The sequence below is a fragment of the Nicotiana tabacum genome, chromosome 12 (assembly GCF_000715075.1).
Source record: "Nicotiana tabacum cultivar K326 chromosome 12, ASM71507v2, whole genome shotgun sequence".
Lineage (NCBI taxonomy): Eukaryota > Viridiplantae > Streptophyta > Magnoliopsida > Solanales > Solanaceae > Nicotiana > Nicotiana tabacum.
In genome coordinates, this window is record NC_134091.1 from 34,123,698 (window position 1) to 34,137,075 (window position 13,378).

Here is a 13,378-nt window from a genome sequence, read left to right on the forward strand (position 1 = left end):
AGTACAATTGAATTGAATGTCTTTTATTAGCATTAGTATTGATTTAATTTTGGTTTAGGATTTATTTGAGCTACTAATATTTATGGACTATAAAACTTATTGGAGCGTCCAAAAATTATAAGCCCAAATTTGAAATAATACGTTAAAAGATAAAACTATAAAAAAGCTTAAGAAATATTTATAAACTACACTACCATAAATTTTTTTATGTATTAAATATATTAAAACTTCTATACATATAATGTCGGGTTGGTTTGGTTTCAGTTTGACTTTTTTTAGTTAAAACCAAACCAAACCAAATATGGTCGGGTTTTGTTTTCCAACACCAAACCAAATCAAACCAAACTATAGTCGGATTTTTTTTTTCTCGGTTTGACTCGAATTGCGATTTTTCGATTTCATTTGTACACCCCTAATTCCTACATCACATTGTACTCTTGGCTTATTGAGAGGACATAATTTTAATCGTAATATTATAGAGTTAGAATTTTAATGGTCTAGAACAGTGTTTTAAAAGGCGTGTGCGTAAGGCTAAGCGTTTTACATCCGAGGCACGGGGCGTAAGCCCCATGGGTATTTAATTTTTAATATTTTATAAAATAATATAATTACAGTAAATATTTATAAATAGGTATATGTGATCCTTCCCCACTAAAAACTAATCAAAGCAATCTATAATACGCTACTTACAAGTACAAGTAACTTGAGTCGAAAAGAATAAAGTTTTCTACATGGAGGAACAAAAATGATGACTAACCTGCAAATTGGACTTTGAACTTGCTGTTATGAAGGAGAATATAGTTCTCTTTGTATTTGTAAAAATAATAATTGAATATTTGTTGCTTTTGGGAGATATTAGCAAACTAGCGGACAAGATAAAAAATTGAGAAATACCATAAATTAGGGTTTCAATCAATAAAAAAAGTCTTGACTTTTAAATATAACATATTTCAATTCATTTTCAAAACTTTTGAGTAATTACAAGCTGACTTTTAAGAATTTGGCTATTATATGAATGACTTATTCAACAAAATTTGTTTTAATTTGAAAAAGTCTCCGGGGCTTATGCTTCACTACAAAAACGCGTCTCAAACGTCCGGGCGTATGCCCTGAATTGCTGCGCGTACGCCTCTTGAGACTCTCGCCCCACACCATCGCCTCAGGGTATTTTTGGTGCGCCTCGCCCCAGGGCTTGCCCCGAAAACGCCTTTTAAAACACTGGTCTAGAACATGTGAACTTTTCTTCCTTGCTTGTTAATAGTGTGAGGGGTCATTTGGTATGATAAATAAGAAAAAATAACTCTGAGATATACATTTAGTACCGTCTTATTCCTTGTTTGGTTACTAATCCCGGGATAAGTTATTCGAGGATTAAAAATAATACAGAGATAATTTATACCTGCCAGAGGGTAAAACAGTTTCAGAATAAAGCAGTAAAATTGATAATCGCAGGATTAATATAACATACCAAACAATCAATAAGAAATGATATCAGTATAACTAATCTCAATATAATTAATCATATCATAACTAATCTCAGCATAACTTGTCTTCAAACCAAATGATCCATCGAAAAGATTAAAAAAGAGTAGGGTGTTAAAAAATCTAAGAAATGATTTAAGACTATTTTCGTATTAATCGGAGTTAACATGCAAATTTCTAAAATTTGAAGAGGATAGGAAACTAGTTTTCAGAAAGAAAAAAAATGATTTTATCGAGTTTAGGCATGTGGCCTGTGGGGAACCCCCCCGAGCTACTCAGTCACCTTTCGATGAATCGTTAGGTGAATATTTTTTGTAAGTTTTTATGAGAAAGGACGATCCCTTAGTTCATAACAGAGTGTCAAATTTTCTATATTTGCAGAAAGAAGTCAATTCTCAAAAGCAAAGAGCGCGTAGGGGAGCTTTTCAATCTTTTGGTACTTTTCTGAAATTCTTTGGGATAATATATTGTGTCACTTTATTGTAGCTAGTATTAAAGTAATTTAAATATTGCCCAGAATACTCATTGCTCTTTGCCTATGATTATTCCTAGCATAAAGGTATTCCATATTTTATAGATGAAATGACATGAAGTTGTTCAAAAGGTGATTTCAACTAAATAAATGAGAAAGAAAACATTCCCCTTATTCTTGCATGATATTTTTTCTTGATCCTTACTCTTTTGAGTTTAGTACTCCTTTTATGTATTTACAAGGTAAAATATTTTTTATATATAGTTTTTCCTAGAAAATAATTATCACTATCTAATCATAATAAGTGGAACTAGTTATCCAAAATAAGACAAATAACGAGTCCATTACTTAAATCATCACTCAACTATCCGAAATTATCTACTGAAGTCATCTTTCTGTAACAAAAAAGTCACATAACTATGCCTATAGCACTCAGAAAGTCACTCAACTAGATTTGTCAAACTTTTGATTGTCAAATACCTATTATTACCCTCTAAATTGTCAACTTTTATCTTCTTCTTCTTTTCTTTTTTTTTTTTTTTACTTTTTTTAATATTATAATTTTTTTACTTTTTAATCAACATTATGGACTTACCTATAGAACATATAAATTTTATTTATAAATAAAGAATAAAAAATTAGTTTTATAGCATATATGATGTCAGAATATAATAATATAAGTGAGTATAATTTTCAAGAATATATAAAGTATATTATAAAAATACTTTTATTTTAAATAATTATTTTTTATAGTAAGTGCACAGAACATATATTTCAAAACTTTTATTTTCTTTCATTCTCAATTGTGTAAATAAATTTTTGAGTTTTTTTATGTTAATATCAAAATATTATTACGAATAAATTGTTCTGATTAATTTTTTTTTACTATGCTCAATATTTTATTATTCCGACATTATAAATGCTTAAATACTAATTTTATTTTTAATTTATAAATAAAATTTATTTATTCTATAGGTAAGTCTATAATATAAATTAAAAAGAGAAAAAATTCTTGATACTAAGAAGTTGTTTTAAAAAAAGGTCAAAAGTGGATAATTTAGAGGGTACAATAGTATTTGGTAATCAAAAATTTGAGAAATCTAGTCGAGTGACGTTCTGAGTGCTATAGGCATAATTAAGTAACTCTGTTGTTACAAACGAAAGAAAGATAATTTCACTAGGTAATTTTGGATAGTTGAGTGGCCATTTAAGTAATGAAGTCGACAAACAACTTGTTAAAACAGGGGCGAAGCCACCTTTTAAAAAGGGTGGTCAACTGACCACCCTTCACCGAAATATTACGAAAAATTACACTGTATATATAAATAACATATTGATTTTAGATGTATAAAATACATATTGAACCCTCTTTGTTGGAATTTATTTTTTAGTTCTTTCAAGTCTGAACACCCTTAGAAATATTTCTGGCTTCGTCACCGTGCTAAAACATATATTATATTAATAATAGAGTATAAGAAATATTTGGAGTGGAGAGTAATTAGTACTAGAACATCAGTAAAGATGGTCAAACATGTATATGATTTTCCATAATGATGACTGATTCTCTACGCATTTCACATATAATGCTTTGAACCTCATGTTTTGGGGCAAACAGGAATATCAAACTATTGGAAGATTTCAACAACCTAATTCTTCAAGGTTAGAAAACAAGAATGATAGACACCAACTTTTTCTGGGCATTAGGTATGAGTCTGACTGAAATTATATCCCATTGAAATAATTGAAATCTCCTTTACAACTATGCACCCCATTACAAAAAATTAAGTGACCTACTCCATTTCCTTTTCAGTGCTTTCCCTTTATATAAGAAAATCCTCGTAGGCTTCTTCACTAAATTACCTCACAATTAAGAAAAACTAACTCTCTACCTCTCTTCCTTAAAGAACACAGTCGTTAGAAACAAGAAAACACAACCAACATGGGAAATTTTAGGGCTGGGATTTTCGTTTTGGTTTTGTTCCTATGTTGTGTTGTTCCAAGTTTGGCCACAGTTTATACTGTTGGAGACTCAGCAGGGTGGGCAATGGGTGTGGATTATAGCACTTGGGCAACTGGAAAAACTTTTAATGTTGGTGATTCACTTCGTAAGTTTTCTTCTCCCTATTTAGACCATTTTCTTAAATGCTTAACTGTTAATAATTGGAAAATATATTTGTACGTGAATTTTTTTTAAGTAAGAATGTAACTATAATACATTGAATTTTACAGTATATTCGCATAATTAAACTGTTGTAGCATGTTGTTGTTCTCATTTTTCAGGTTGTTAGCTTTTGCCTTTTGTGATAGTAGTTATCCGTAATTAATTTTTAGGTTACCCAATAATTAAACTTGTAACATTATTAGTAACAAATTAAATATTTGCAGTTTTCAACTATCCAAGTGGTCACACAGTGGATGAAGTAAGTGCTAGTGACTATCAGTCATGCACTGCTGGAAATGCCATAACGTCCGATAAGAGCGGCGCCACCACAATTTCTCTCAAGACCGCCGGGACTCATTACTTCACTTGTGGCGCAATGGGCCATTGCAGCGGCGGCATGAAGCTCGCCGTCACTGTGGCGGCAGCCGGTGGCGGTGGAGGAGGTTCCACCACACCATCATCCGGCACCACCACACCATCATCCGGCACCACCACTTCTACAGCCACCCCTACACCTGACACTACTACTACTGGCACAACTTCACATCCATCAGCATCAGAAACTTTGTCACCATTTATCCCCTTGTTAATTTCTGGGGTTGCTGCAATATTTTATTTTTTCGTTATTTCATAAGCTTGGCAAATGGCAAATGGCAAAGGATAGTTCCTTTACCATTTTCTCCCCTTTTGCTTAGTTAGTTTTCTACTGCTTTTCCTATTTGCTTTACTTTTTTGTAAGTGGTTGTGTTGATGAATGTCTTATTTTCAGCTGTGATTTAATTCTTAGCAGTTGGCATGTCATTTTCTAAAATAGTTGATGCATAACTATGATTACGATTATGAATTTTAACTATCATATGATAGCGTTCCACTATGACCATTATGTCTAAGGATTTAATTTTTCACATGAAATAACACATGTATTTATGTAAAGCAAGTGATTTATGAAGATCGATTAAACTATACTGATAATATGAAACTGTTGAACTATTGTGTATATACCTTAAATTCATATATTTAATAAGAGGTAGTATGAGTAAGACATGTGAACGGACTTTGAATATGACAATAAATGGATCATAAAAATATTGGATCAGTTTTGATGTAAGACGATGTCAAATTAAGTTGATAATGTTAAGAGTAACTAATATCTTACCATAGAACACATATACATATTAAATAGAGCACATGAAATAACACATGATTTATGTAAATCACAATATCACTAACATTGTTCAGTGGTTGGGCAAGCCTTAGTTTTGCAATGAAGAGGCTAGCCCATGACTCACTGGATCTTTTTTGCGGTTGCACAGTGTGGAGTTAGGTCCAACAAAATCTCTATGATATTTCTGGGAAATAGAACTGTCATATTTAGGCCCAAATCATAAGTTGACCGTAGGAAAATGAGCATTGACGTTTGAAGAAGAATAAATAGGCTTATATTCAGAAAATTGTTCTCGCGGGATTGTTTATTCATTTTTTATCCCCGTTTTATAAGTAGTGCAATATAATATTTTTTAAATATTTTATATACAAGGTAAATAACCTTTATTTCCTTCCACTTTTCCGTTTCTTAACCAACTCTTATTCTTCATAAAAAAACCATCATAGTTCTTCAATTCTAGAAGCTTGAAAGTTCTTGTTTGGGGGTGAAAATTGGAAGAGGGTACTTTTTAGTTCAAATACTAATTTAGTAATTTAGTTTCAAATTACAAAACTTCATTGTTAATCCTGAAGAAACTAGATCACCACAACTTATGGATCTGCCATAATAATCTCAAGTCACTAAGCGAGCTTATACCAATAATTATACATATAACTAGTAAATTTACCCGCGCTTCGCGCGGTCATGAAATATATTTTTTAAGTTTACTAAAAATTAAATATATACAAAAAATAATTTAAAGTGTGATATTGCAAATTTCTCAATATTAAAAAAAAATAGCAGAAACATCAACATAATGTGAGATAACTGGGATATAATTAAAAAAATTAATGTGACAAATATCTCAGATTTAAGTAATGTAGACAGAACTTTCAATTAGTAGTTAGTTACATATTTTGTAATTTCCAATTTTTCTTATAAGAGGAAGAAAAGAGAAGTAGGTAAAAAGAAGAAGAGAAAGAGGAAACAATTTTTTTAAAAGGAAAAAGCAGAAGAAGATGCAAATCTAAAAATTTCAACAGGTTAGGTAAAAGGGATAGATATGTTACCGCCTTATTGCAGATCATTTCTGCAGGAAGTTTCTTCTTTGCACATTTTATAACACAATAAATTAAGTTTCTCCATCATGCTTAAAATAAATGATAATAGAAGGAAACCTTTAGTACCAAATCTACGGTGACTCGTTCACAGAATATTTCTATTTGTGGTACTTTTTTCTTATTAGTATGAACCTTTATTACTAAAACGAAACCCTGAATTATATGCTAGAGGTAGAATTTTTCAGATATATTATTCTGTCATCTTAATTAAAATTTACATAATTAGCTAGCCTTCCCTGAGAGAGGTAACTTCTGTAATGAAGTTCAAGTATCAATCTTTCTCACTGAAAATACATAAACTTACGCTGCATGCTTACTCTTATGGATCATATTGGCTAGGTTGTTCATATCGAAGGGAATCTACTTTTTATCTTAGCCGATGAGTTTTTTCAACATCTACATGAGCGAAAAATTAAATTTAAGTTAAAGATATTAAAGGAATAACATAGTGAATATAATCCCAAACAAATAGGTAAAGAGAACACCCCATTCAAGCCCGAAAAGCTGAAACATACCTGATCATGAAAATAACTTTAATGTACAACCACAAAGGGAAGGCAACACCTTCTTTCAGAAAAAATAATTTGTCAAAAAAAGAGAGTTACATGGAATAAAGTGCTAACTGGATTGCGTCCGCAAATGGTGTTGTTCATCTCCGAAAGTCACGGGCTCAAGCCGTGAAAACAACCTCTTACAGAAATATTGAGTAAGGCCGCGTACATTAGACCCTTCTGGTCCAGCTCTTCCCCGGACCCCGCACATAGGAGCTTAGTGCACCAAGGCTGCCCTTTTTTCTTAAATGTCAAACACCAAAAAATACGAAAACATATCATAATGCATCAAATAAGATGCAACAGACAATAAGTCATCAGACAACCATTCTATTCCTGAAATAGTAATCTCATAGCAATAATAATTGTATTTCACTGAAGGATTAAATTAACAGCTTGGTTTAAGTAAAAAGATGCAAATAAGTCATGGCAGAAACCATAGAGTATCGATCATATTCAAGTTGGACTAAACATGCCAAATGATCAACATACTGTACACCAAACAACTTGATGTAGATGATTCCTACAGGAAAAGCACAATCTATATATACACTTAAATTTTCCAGTTGTGAAACTTACTTTCAAAATAAATGTATCACAACATTTCATCTTTCTAAAAGGATTAATGACCTAGTTTGCTAGATGATCAAAACAATAGGAGCGAGTAATTTATAAACCATAGCCTTCTTTTTCTTTCTCCAAAAGTGGGCAACAAAATATCCAAAAGATTAACCTAGTTTGCTAGATGAGCAAAACAATAGGAGCGATTAGTTTATAAACCGTTGCTTTCTTTTTCTTTCTCAGAAAGTGGGCAACAAAATTACCAAAAGATTCAGATTTATTTGCTATAAACAGAAAATCTGAGAATATAAAATATAAAGATACAGAAAACAACAAACAAACATGAAAAACCCATAAAAATCTCTAAAACAAAAATAGAAATTTACCTTGGCAGCCAAGAGAAAGAAGTAACAGAGAGATATTTAGTTGCGAAAGTGGGACATGCTAGCCCGATTAGAGTAAAATCATAAAACCTACAAAAGTAAGAAATAAAAACGAATAGAATGCAAACTAATTCTGAGCCATTACTAATTATCGTTCACATGATATGATGACCGCATAAAAATCAATCATGGTACCATATTTTACTGGAAAATGAGAGAAAGAATGTGTCGACAGAATAGTAGAAGATAGACCGTCATGTCCGTTTCCAAAATTTTAATCAGCAATAAGAGAAGTGTCACGATTCAAAATCTCACCCGTCGTGATGGCGCCTATCTCAATATTAGGCAAGCCGAAAATCTCAATAAACTACAATTTCTCTCAAGATTGAAAATATAATATTTAAATACAATACAAACACTTCTCAAAACCTGGTGTCACTGAGTACATGAGCATCTAATATGAATACAAGGCTGGAAAATATAGTCTATAATAGTCTGAGACCAAATACAGTGAACAAAGAGATAGAGAAGGAGAGACAAGGTCTGCGGAACATGACAGCTACCTCAAAATCTCCTGAAAATCAACCGAGCGAAAGGATCAATACCCGCTATGTCCGGAAATACCTAGATCTACACACGAAGTGCAGGGTGTAGTATGAGTACAACCAACTCAACAAGTAACAATAATAAATAAGGAACTGAAGATAGTAACGAGCTACACAGTTATGGTTCATTTCTAGTAATCCCAGCAAAGAATAGACATGCTATCAAATCTGGCAGTTTAATATCAAATCAATTTTAATACAGTTCCTGTTCATGTAATCCGTATATCAACAATCTTTAAGAGATTTCACAACAATGACGGATAGTAACTAAGTGCAACAACAAATGAAAATCAAGTATAACCTCTCAGGACAACAATCACTCACTGGGCTCCCATCCCTCATCACTCCCTGGGCTCCCAGCCCTCATCACTCTTTCAATGGGTACCCGTGCTCACTGGGGGTGTACAGACTCCGGAGGGGTTCCTATAGCCCAAGCGCTATAATCTGCATGGACAACTCACGTGCCATAATATAAATATATGGATCCGCACGACCAACTCACGTGCTGCACGGCCAACTCACATGCTATAGTATAATATCTGGATCCGTACGGCCAACTCACGTGCTATACGGCCAACTCACGTGCTATAGTATAATATCTGGATCCGTACGGCCAACTCACGTGCCGCACGGCCAACTCACGTGCCGCACGACCAACTCATGTGCTATAGTGAAATAATATAAATATCCGAATCCGCACGGCCAACTCACGTGCTATAGTATAATATAAGGATCTGCACGGCCAACTCACGTGCTGCACGGATAACTCACGTGCTATAGTATCAATATCTCACAATCAGGCCCTCGGCCTCACTCAGTCATAAATCTCTCCAGTCTCTCGGGCTCTCAATAATCATGAAATCAGCACAAACAATAATGATATGATGTATCAATAATAATAACAGAGACTGAGATAAAATATGCAAGTAAAAACTGAGACTGAGTACATATAACATTTAGCAGGCAATTCAATAAGTACGCGACCTCTGTGGGTCCCAACAATACTATCTCATAGCCCAAGCATGATTTTTAATATGATTTACAGTTAAATTTTATCAACACATAGAGAGCATATAGCTAATAACAAATTATTCAACTTTACAATTTTTCGGGACAGACCAAGTCACAATCTCCTCGGTGCACGCCCACACGCCCGTCACCTAGCATGTGCGTCACCTCCAAAATAATCGCATGATACTAAAATTCGGGGTTTTAAACCCTCAGCACCAGATTTAAAACTGTTACTTACTTCAAGCCGTGAAATTCTTATTCTGCAATGCCTTTTCCTCGTGAATTGGTCTCCAAACGCCTCGAATCTGGTCATAAATAATTTGTTTCAGTCAATAAAATTCATTGGAATTAATTCCATAAGAAAATAATGATTTTCCATAAAAATTCGAAAATTAGCTCAAAAATCGCCCGTGGGGCTCACGTCTCGAAACTCGACAAAAGTTATAAAATTTAGAAACCCATTCAACCACGAGTCTAACCATACCAATTTTACCAAAATCCGACCTCAACTCGACCCTCAAATCTTCAATTTAAACCAAGAGGGTTTTCAAATTTTTCCAACTCAATTCACCAATTAAATGATAAAAACAACCATGGATTCAGGTAATTTAATCAATATTGAGTTAAGAACACTTACTCGTTGTTTTCTCTGAAAATCACCCAAAAGTCGCCTCAATCCGAGCTCCAAATCGTCAAAAACTCTGCCCACACGATCGCGATGCACAACATCACAGACATACGCGATCGCGGACTAGTCCACGCGATCGCGAAGCACAAAACGCGTGACTTCTACTCCGCTCCACTTACTCTACGCGAACGCGAACTTCGTCACGCGTTCGCGAGTCACAAAATTCCAGAGCTACGCGATCACATCTCGCTTCACGCGATCGTGAAGCACAAAATGCCACTGCCTCACATTAACCCTATGCAATCGCAGATATCCCCACGCGATCGTGTAGAACAAAAACCCCCACTGACTAAATAAGCCTATGCGATCGCAAACGCATTCACGCGATCGCGTAGAAGGAAAATATTATCAGATATCAGAAAATTCCAGTAGCTATTCAAGTCCAAATTTTTGATCCGTTAACTATTCAAAACTCACCTGAGCCACTCGGGACCTCGACCAAATATACCAACAAGTCCTAAAATATCATACAGACTTAGTCGAACCCTCAAATCACCTCAAACTGCGCTAAAATCATGAATTACACCCCAATTCAAGCCTAATGAACTTTGAAATTTTTAATTTCCACAAACGACTCCGGAACCTATCAAATCACGTCCGATTGACCTCAAATTTTGCACACAATTCATAAATGACATAACAAAGGTATTTCAATTTTCAGAATCGAATTTCGACCCCGATATCAAAAAGTCAACTGCCCGGTCAAACTTCTCAAAAATTAAACTTTCGGCATTTCAAGCCTAATTCCTCTACGGACTTCCAAATAATATTCTGGAAACGCTCCTAAGCCCAAAATCACCATACGGAGCTATTGGAATCATCAAAATTCAAATCCGAGGTCGTGTACACTTAGGTCCATATCCGGTCCACTTTTCTAACTTAAATTTTCAATTATGAGACTAAGTGTCTTATTTCACTCCGAGTTCCTTTCGGAACCGAACCAACTAACCCGATAAGTCATAAATCAGTTGCAAAACATAAATTAAGCAGTAAATGAGGAAACAGGGTTATAATATTCAAAACGACCGACCGGGTCGTTACAAGAAACAGACTGAATCTGTGGTCTTAATAGGAGACTCATGAATTAAAAGTGGAGGTTACATTATCCAAGGCCCCAATAGATTGTGAATCAGATTTGTGAAATAGATTTGTAACTTTTTTTAATTAAAAAATGTGAATGTTTAGCATTCATTATTTTCCATTAATTATGAAAGGGTAGTGTAGTAACGGCAATATATTCTTCGAACGACACAACTGTGCATTAAAGGGTGGTAGTTTAACAGTCATTTCTCATAACTATAGGTAAATACAATTAAATTATGGTGTAAATGCATGAATATGTTGTTTTTTTAACATGAAAAAATGAGTTAAGATGGAAAAAAATTGAGAAAAAGATAAATACCTTTCCTAGCCTATAAGAGGTGCCAAGTCCGCATTTTTTATCTCTTTTTTATATATAGATAGATATGTCAATCACCCGGCAAAAGAAAAAGAATATTCCATCAAATTAATCAAAATAGTAATTAGAGTCTTCACGAATACCATAATTAGGATTAAACCCCAAGGCTACAGAATATGTATTTAAAGAGATTTCTCCTTCTTAAAAATGGTTTTAAGAGGAGAGGAAGCAAGTGAACGTACGGGGTTGAATTGTTGACTATTTAAAAATTAGTCGACTAACACAAGTATTAGTTGATTGATCACAATGCAGAATGAAAGTAAGCAGTAAAGAAGAGTAAATAACACACAGCGATTTATACTAGTTCGGTACTGTTGTGATACTTACATCCAGTTTCCCTTGGGTCACAAGGGTTCCCTTAAGATCTTTGAAAATGTTACAACACAGATGGTTTTAACGCGTTCACCACCAACGAATAGTATCACACCTTGAGTTCTGAGTAATTGACACAACTCTCTTTTGTGTTCTAGATCTTTCTATCTTTTGAGACACTGATAACTAAAGATTACAATGTTTGAACTAAGAAATAGACGGACTTAGAATACAATGTATGTAGTTGCGCAAGTCTTCTTCTTGAAAGTATCAGCCTTCTTATAGGAGAGAAAAGAGCTGTTGAGTCTTCAATGAAATCAGAGGCACGAGATCTTTGCAAAAGGGTTTTGACCCAAGGGGTGCCTCTTCGAATCCTGCTCTTTGAAGAATCCAGATTCGATTATAACTTTCCTTGTCACAGCTTGAATTAAGGAGCCATTTACGCCTGGAGTGAGCTTAATTCTGGACACAGAATAATTGCTGGCGAGCTTCTTGATTTGAGTATCCGTGATTGGCAATCTGAGTTCCTTTGATTGAGGATGAATAAATTTGCTTCTCTTGATTGACCATTGATGCAGCAACAACATCTTCATTCGAATCCTGATTGATCATTATTTGCTATTTCGAATCCTGTAGCAATCGAATATTGCTGAGCATCTCCATTCTTTCCTTTTTGTTAGTCCTGCAAATATAACATAAGATAATATTGTCATCATTGAAACTTAAACTTAAACCTATCAATCTCCCCCTTTTTGATGATGACAATCAAGAAGGAGTAAACAATAATTTAAGATACTTCCCTTTGAAGATGGTGCTCCCCCTGAGTTGTGTTGCTCCCCCTGAGATTATGCCGTTTCCATCTCCTCCTGAATAACTGTAATTGCAGGTCCTCCTGCTGGTGTTTACTCACATTTTTTATCCTCCTTTGACATCAATAAAAAAGGAAAGAAAAGCTCACAGAATAATATAGGATAAAATATACATAAGAGCGTCCATAAGCCATGGATTTTGACTTGTAGGACTCAAACCTTGCCTTTTCACTGGGGCCATAGAAGATTAGCTTGTCCTCGGGACCAAATTCCAAGCGTTCCATTTTACCCTTCTTGCATGTAGCATTTTTGGGGGTTTGCTCCATGGGTCTCTTGCCGGCCTTTTTCTGGCTAATGTGAGGATTTTCAGATGGTTCGCTGCTTTCATTGTCTGCTCTGAGAAAATCTGAGTCAATGGACGACTCCACATCCACAGGCTCTTCAGTGTTAATAGGTTTTTGGAACCTTCGACTGCGTCTGGTTGCAGAGGATGGATTTCTTTTTGCCATGGTGTGAAGGGTTGTTTGTTAGAGAATGAGAGGAGTATTGGAGACAAAGGGTTTTTATTGAAGATTTTGGGAAGATCGAAGAGACGCCTTGGTTAATGGAAAGGCCAAGT

The 13,378-nt window shown here is 34.4% G+C and overlaps 1 protein-coding gene and 1 long non-coding RNA gene across 2 annotated transcripts; one reads left to right on the forward strand and one right to left on the reverse strand.

Moving 5' to 3' along the window:
* Nucleotides 1–3,501: 3,501 nt before the first annotated feature.
* On the forward strand, nucleotides 3,502–4,901 carry LOC107798587 (blue copper protein). The gene is made up of 2 exons (XM_016621595.2): nucleotides 3,502–4,059; nucleotides 4,340–4,901. Exons 1-2 carry the CDS (start codon nucleotides 3,894–3,896, stop codon nucleotides 4,747–4,749), a joined length of 576 nt encoding a protein of 191 aa, XP_016477081.2. The 5' UTR covers nucleotides 3,502–3,893; the 3' UTR covers nucleotides 4,750–4,901.
* A 1,896-nt stretch (nucleotides 4,902–6,797) lies between these two features.
* Nucleotides 6,798–8,095, reverse strand: LOC107798588 (uncharacterized). Its single transcript, XR_001650937.2, has 2 exons — nucleotides 7,879–8,095; nucleotides 6,798–7,174 (listed from the first exon to the last, which is right to left on the reverse strand). It is a non-coding gene; the product is annotated as an uncharacterized LOC107798588 (long non-coding RNA).
* Nucleotides 8,096–13,378: the final 5,283 nt, after the last annotated feature.

Excerpts from the sequence above, each read along its gene's own strand:
- LOC107798587 (XM_016621595.2), top strand. The coding sequence starts at position 3,894 with ATGGGAAATTTTAGGGCTGGGATTTTCGTTTTGGTTTTGTTCCTATGT. Across the intron at positions 4,060-4,339 it reads TAATGTTGGTGATTCACTTC|TTTTCAACTATCCAAGTGGT; the intron begins GTAAGTTTTCTT and ends AAATATTTGCAG.